This window comes from Lepeophtheirus salmonis, chromosome 9 (assembly GCF_016086655.4).
Source record: "Lepeophtheirus salmonis chromosome 9, UVic_Lsal_1.4, whole genome shotgun sequence".
Lineage (NCBI taxonomy): Eukaryota > Metazoa > Arthropoda > Copepoda > Siphonostomatoida > Caligidae > Lepeophtheirus > Lepeophtheirus salmonis.
Window position 1 is genome coordinate 26,521,311 of NC_052139.2, and position 6,480 is coordinate 26,527,790.

The following is a 6,480-nucleotide window of genomic DNA, read 5'->3' on the forward strand; positions in this document are numbered from 1 at the left end:
CGTCAAATGCTTTTGGTGGTTATATATATATATACAGAGTAGGACACAAAACCAGAGATTTTATTTAATTTTTATTTTCCCATTAATATGAAAAGGTTTTGTGATTATTTTTTGATGTTCTATTTCTGTCGTCGTTTTTACATAAACAAACTTGACTAATCATTTAGTCAAATTTATCACATCTACCTGGAGAGTAAACACGTCTGGACTCAGGACTTCTACCACTCTCAGACGTGCAACAAGTGCCAAAAGTTAAGTGACGAGAATATGGCTCGATTCTGGAGAAAAGAGATATGGCCCCCTTCCTCACCAAATTTTAAAGCACTGGACTTGTCTATTTAAAACTCTTTGGAGAGGGGAACCAACAGGACCTCACACCCAAAAGTGGACTGACTGAAGTCCTCCGTAGTGGCCGTATGGGACTACTTGCCCGATTAGTTTTTCATCAAATACTACATGGCCTTCAGGCGACGTGTAAACGCTGTGATTGATATTGAAGGTGGGCATATTGAGTAAAAAAAGTTTTGGAAGAACCTTGGCTACATATTTTGTTCATATTATTTTTTTGCCTGCACGTTTGGTCCCCTGCCCTGGTTATATATATTTATTTATTTTAAATCGGCACTTGGGTGTGCCGGTTATTTTTTTAGGATACATCTGTCTGATTTGCCAACAGAAATATTGTAACATATTTTTGTGAAGTTTTTGGCATTACGGCAACAGCTGCTTCAGATGTAAAGAAGATGGAATCTACAAAGGAGGAACGACGTTGCGCTGTGACAATGATTTTTGTCCTCACCAAAATGGAGATTTTAAATTAGAAGGTCTCAAATGGGACTTGAGTCCCAATCCGACTCATCCAAAAAGATTCGTGAGGGTATTTTGGAGGCAGATTAAGTCACTGAAGTAAGTGCCTTAGTGAGCAATGCAATGACTTTTTTGAGAGGGAAATATTGCTTCAGGAGTCTAGATCTCAATTTAATGGATAAAGTTGAATTTAAAAAAACAAACAATATATCTTGTTATCAAGGACTCTCTGATTGCCTCCATCAAGGAAACAATGACTAACATGCCAAGGAAATACTTCCTCAACGCCTGCTGCTCCTTCCCAATTCCAAAATGCTGTTTTTTAACTAATATTTAAATTATGAAAGAATTGGAATCGTGAATTTTGACAAGAATTAACTTAGAATCCCATCACTGATGATATCGATTAATAATATTAAGAACAAAAATAGGGGGTAGAGTGTAATTAAAAAAACTCAAAAGTGTTATTTTTTTTTTGTTATAAAAATATCATTTTCATCACGTTTATTGTATATTGCAAACTTTTTCCTCCGAAGAGAAACAGGAAAATAAAGCCCAAAACAACAACAAAAAAAACAATTTAAAGATTTTTGAAAAATGTACCAATTTGATCTATTCTATCGACAAATTCAAATGATGAGAATGAGTTAGGATTCGCAATAATTTTGGATATAGTGTAGAACCTTTTTGGATGTAAAAGTCATATATTGATCCCGATATGCCCCCAGTCAAATACATGAAACGTATTTCTGTATCCCTTTTTTATTTTGATGTTCTCTTTTGCCTACTTTAAGTCCAACTGGGGACACTACCAAAGGTTCATAAGACTAATTTGTTGATAGAAGTTGAGAAAGATTCGTCAAAGAATACAAATATAACACATACTCAATTTTGTGAAAAAACATTTAAACTTGTTTTTGAATTGACGAACCATCTTTATTAATTTGTATTTTGGTATATTGTATATATGTAAATATATTCCCCTTGCAAAAACGGGCAAGCCTTGTACTAATATATGACCGTGAAATCTTTTGTGCAAATACGCCCAATTTTTACTCACAAGTGTATTACAGAAGTGTTTCAATAGGCATTCCCTTGTTTGAGTATATAAGGAAATGAATTAATGACAATTAAATCATAAGGTTTTGAAACAGCTCCAGATCTACTAGAGTTGAATATAAATCTTTATTTACCAATTTAATTTTATTTAAAAGAATAGAAGGATTTAAAATGATTGGTATTAAGGTAATGAATCAAAGAAATACAAATTTGGACGGAAATCTAAGGATTTTTTCCTTTATTTTAGCCTTTCCTATTTTGCTGCATTGCTGCACAATTTGTCAGCTCTGAAGATCTTCCAATTTTATACAAAGTAAGACAACCCTCTTCCAGTGTTACAGTATTTAGAGGTGCAGACGTTTCAAAAGCAAGAGCGGCTGGACTTCTTCCTGCTGTAAGACGACCAACACAACAATATGGGAGACAAAACGACTTACAATCCGGTGACTTTATTGCTCAAGATGCTGTGATCGTTGAAGAACCTTCCATTTCCTTTGAGGAAGTGGAAGATGAGCTACCTGCTTATAGCTCAGGAGGTTCTCAAAACTTTAAATCCGATTTTTTCCGATCATCCAACTCTCAAGATAAATTTGGAGCTCAAGCATCTGGCCCTGCACTCCAAGGAGCTGGATCTTCATTTCAATCTTCAAGAATATCTCAATTTAGTCAAGGATCTTCTTCCCCATCACGCTATGAAACTGCTCCTCAACCAGCTGCTCCAGCTGCTCAAAGATATGGTGCAGCAACTTCCTTCGGATCTTCATCTCAATTTGGACAAGGATCTTCTTCTGGATCAACTCAACCAGCTGCCCCAGCTGCTCAAGGATATGGTGCAGCAACTTCCTTCGGATCTTCATCTCAATTTGGCCAAGGATCTTCTTCTGGATCAACTCAACCAGCTGCTCCAGCTGCTCAAGGATATGGTGCAGCAACTTCCTTCGGATCTTCATCTCAATCTGGTCAAAGATCTTCTTTTGGATCAACTCAACCAGCTGCCCCAGCTGCTCAAGGATATGGTGCAGCAACTTCCTTCGGATCTTCATCTCAATTTGGTCAAGGATCTTCTTCTGGATCAACTCAACCAGCTGCCCCAGCTGCTCAAGGATATGGTGCAGCAACTTCCTTCGGATCTTCATCTCAATCTGGTCAAGGATCTTCTTTTGGATCAACTCAACCAGCTGCCCCAGCTGCTCAAGGATATGGTGCAGCAACTTCCTTCCAATCTTCATCTCAATTTGGACAAGGATCTTCTTCTGGATCAACTCAACCAGCTGCCCCAGCTGCTCAAGGATATGGTGCAGCAACTTCCTTCCAATCTTCATCTCAATTTGGTCAAGGATCTTCTTCTGGATCAACTCAACCAGCTGCCCCAGCTGCTCAAGGATATGGTGCCGCAACTTCATTCCAATCTTCATCTCAATCTGGTCAAGGATCTTCCTTTAGATCAACTCAACCAGCTGCCCCAGCTGCTCAAGGATATGGTGCCGCAACTTCTTTCCAATCTTCATCTCAATTTGGTCAAGGATCAGCTTCTGAAGGACCACAAGCTGCTGCTTCTGCCCCTCAAGGATATGGTGCTGCAACTTCCTTCCAATCATCTAGATCATCCTCATCTCAATCTCGTCAAGGAGCAGCCTCAAGTACACGTCAACCTGCTTCCTCTCCCTCACAGGGATACAGAGCTGCCAGCTCATCTCAATCCTCAAGAGTGTCTCAATTCGGTTCATCAGCTCCTCAGCCTGCTGCCCCAGCCCCACAAGGATACGGCGCCGCAACTTCATCCCAATCTTCTAGAGTATCTCAATTTGGTACATCAGCTTCTGCACCTCAACCTGCTCCTCAGGCCTCTCAAGGATTTGGAGCAGCTGCTTCATTTCAATCTTCCAGAGGATCTCAATTAAACCTTGGATTAGGCGCTCAACCTTCTGCATCCGCCCCACAAGGATATAGAGCTGCAAGCTCAGCTCAGTCCTCCAGATCTTCTCAAAGTTCTGGACAACTAGCCCAAGGCACTGGAGCCTCCTCTTCCGGTCGTCAATCATTCTCCCAATTGAGTCAATATGGCAGTGGATCTGCTGCTTCAGACTTTGGTGCATCTCAACAACAGTCCCGTTATAGTGGGTCTTCTTCTTCTTCTGGTGGAAATGAACAATCAGTAAGATTTTTAATATAACTTTTCCTTCATTCTTAAATTTATTTTAATAGGCAAACTATGCCTATGAGTACGAAGTCGTTTCCGAGGACAACAACTTTGGACACAGTGAAAACAGAGAGGGATCTTACATCACTGGAGAATACTTTGTTCTCCTTCCTGATGGAAGAACCAAAAGAGTTACCTATGTAGTCGATGGAGAAAAGGGATTTATCCCCACTGTTGAATTTGAGGGAGAAGCAATTCTTCCTCTTCTTCCTATTGAGCAGCCCTACGCTACATTCCCTCTTCCAGCCTACGTTTGAAAACAAGAGATGCAACTCTTCAAGCTTTTATTTTGTTATTTACCATTGTAAATCTTTTAAATTACGCTTAAACATTTGTTATTACATTAATATTTTGATAAGTTAAATATATGATTAATTACAAAAAAAAACAAATTGTGAACCTTATTTTTTGGGGTTTTTTTTTCTTATGATCTCTAAAATGGCGTCAAAATATTTTAATTTTTACATCGTCAGAAAACAATAAATCATTTTTGAAACCTATCCTTCCTATGCAAACCAAAAGGAACATACCCCTGATCACTTATAACATTTTTTAATAACTTACTAACAAGATTCCTATATTTGGTACAATTTTTTGATTTATTTTATAAAACTAGGTAATTTCAGTGTTTTTCTTGATAAAAAGATAATCAAAATTTGAATTTTATATGTTAATTTATGAAAAATACGTAGGTACAAATTTTAGTTGTTATAAGTAGCCTCTCAATGGCTTTGATACAAAGAAGAACAGGCAGATAGATAAAAAGGGTTACATTTCAATTAAATATTTTTATCATTCCTTTAGATACCTAAAAAACGATTTATGATAAACATTAATAAAAACTTTTGATAGAAGTTTAACTGAACTAAATTCCTTAATTTTACTACCAAAGTGTATTGTATAGTTTCTGGATGACATTTAAAATAAATCACGGGTTTTTTTTTAAATATGTAAAATTTCAAAACTTTAGGGCCTCTAATCATTCATAGAAATTGTTCAAACTTTATTAATTGTAAGTTTTTTTTCTTATCAAGAGGAATGCATGTAAACCATCAGCTTTTTAATTTTTAACAAAAAGTGATTTAATTGGCATCCCAATGATCAATGCATGGAACTAGGGAATTGTACACGAAAGATGTGTTTTTAATAAAAATAAAATGAAGATGAAGTCTTGGCATCTTTCATCATTTGAGGGGCTTAGCCCCATAAATTATCATAAAAACCAAAACAGACTATAAAAAAGTTATATTTTGGAGATAATTCAAAAACTTTCAGGGGGCTTTAAGAGCCATCAAAAAGGGCTACAACTGGCCTAGAGTTACAATAGTATTTATCGGAAAAAGGGGGTTGTGATAATATTGTAATGATACATAATATTAACAGTTCAGAAATGGTAGTGTTGCATAAATATATGTGTGGCAATAGCATAAATGCAAGCTGGGATACTTTTTCTCAATATTGCAACAGTATAATAAACGTATCCAACGATATGAGTACTGTCATTTATACTAATGCAAAAAAGTGATCAAGTCCTTAATAGCCGCGGGTTTTAAGGTTAACTGAACTTGATGCAAATCGATTATTTGGCAACAATTGATCATAAAAGATACTGTGACGTCATGATGTGAAAAAAATATGGAAAGAAGAGTGTAAAAGTATTCACATTGCAAGAATAACGGAATAGAAGAAAGGGATAGGCTGGTTAGGAACATGACAAAATAAACAATATTGATGATATAAAATTGATTTAAAGTTCAAATATCACAAGATCAAATAAATTGACCTTGTAATTAATATGTTCATGAAAAAATTTAAACAAATATCATTCATATTAATAACTTGTTGGACAGCTTTTCAATTGTTTAATATTGAATTTGACTCATTAAAAATCCTCTTTGGGTTTTCATTCAAATAAAAAACTTATAATGCGTTTTTCTCTTTTTCTACACAAAAATCTCACCTTTATTTATGATATCGCTATACATATTTTGTTTGAGACAGCTGTTATTGCTTGATTTCATATAAGCTCGGGACAGTTTATTTTTTCATTTATATACACATATGTAACTGTAAAACATATGCCCTTAAAGGAGCGCGTGTCTTTTTGTAGGATTACTATGAACGCGGATTTTTTTTTTTTGGAAAGCTGTTACCATTATTTTGTCATTCTTGAGGAGGGAACAATTAAGTACAAATTGTACTTGTTGCGTCTTGACGAGGGAGAGACGCAAGCTTCCGGAGAGATCCAGGATGACCAAGAGACATGAGGAGAAGTTCACGTGGAGGAATAATGTAACACTCTAACTATACTCTAAATATATTTACATAAGACGACACTATTTATAATACATAAAACTCAGTACTTAAATACATAAACGAATATACAGGAAGATAAAAACCAGAAAGGACATATT

At 36.0% G+C, this 6,480-nt stretch overlaps 1 protein-coding gene across 1 annotated transcript; it reads left to right on the top strand.

The window, feature by feature from the left end:
* The first annotated feature begins 1,938 nt into the window (after positions 1–1,938).
* LOC121124309 (uncharacterized) lies at positions 1,939–4,458 on the top strand. Its single transcript, XM_040719463.2, has 3 exons — positions 1,939–2,052; positions 2,114–4,021; positions 4,072–4,458. The coding sequence occupies exons 1-3, from the start codon at positions 2,038–2,040 to the stop codon at positions 4,321–4,323; spliced, it is 2,175 nt and encodes a 724-aa protein (XP_040575397.1). The 5' UTR covers positions 1,939–2,037; the 3' UTR covers positions 4,324–4,458.
* Positions 4,459–6,480: the final 2,022 nt, after the last annotated feature.

Coding starts and splice junctions, on each gene's coding strand:
- LOC121124309 (XM_040719463.2), top strand. Junction 4,022..4,071: donor CTGGTGGAAATGAACAATCA/GTAAGATTTTTA, acceptor TTATTTTAATAG/GCAAACTATGCCTATGAGTA.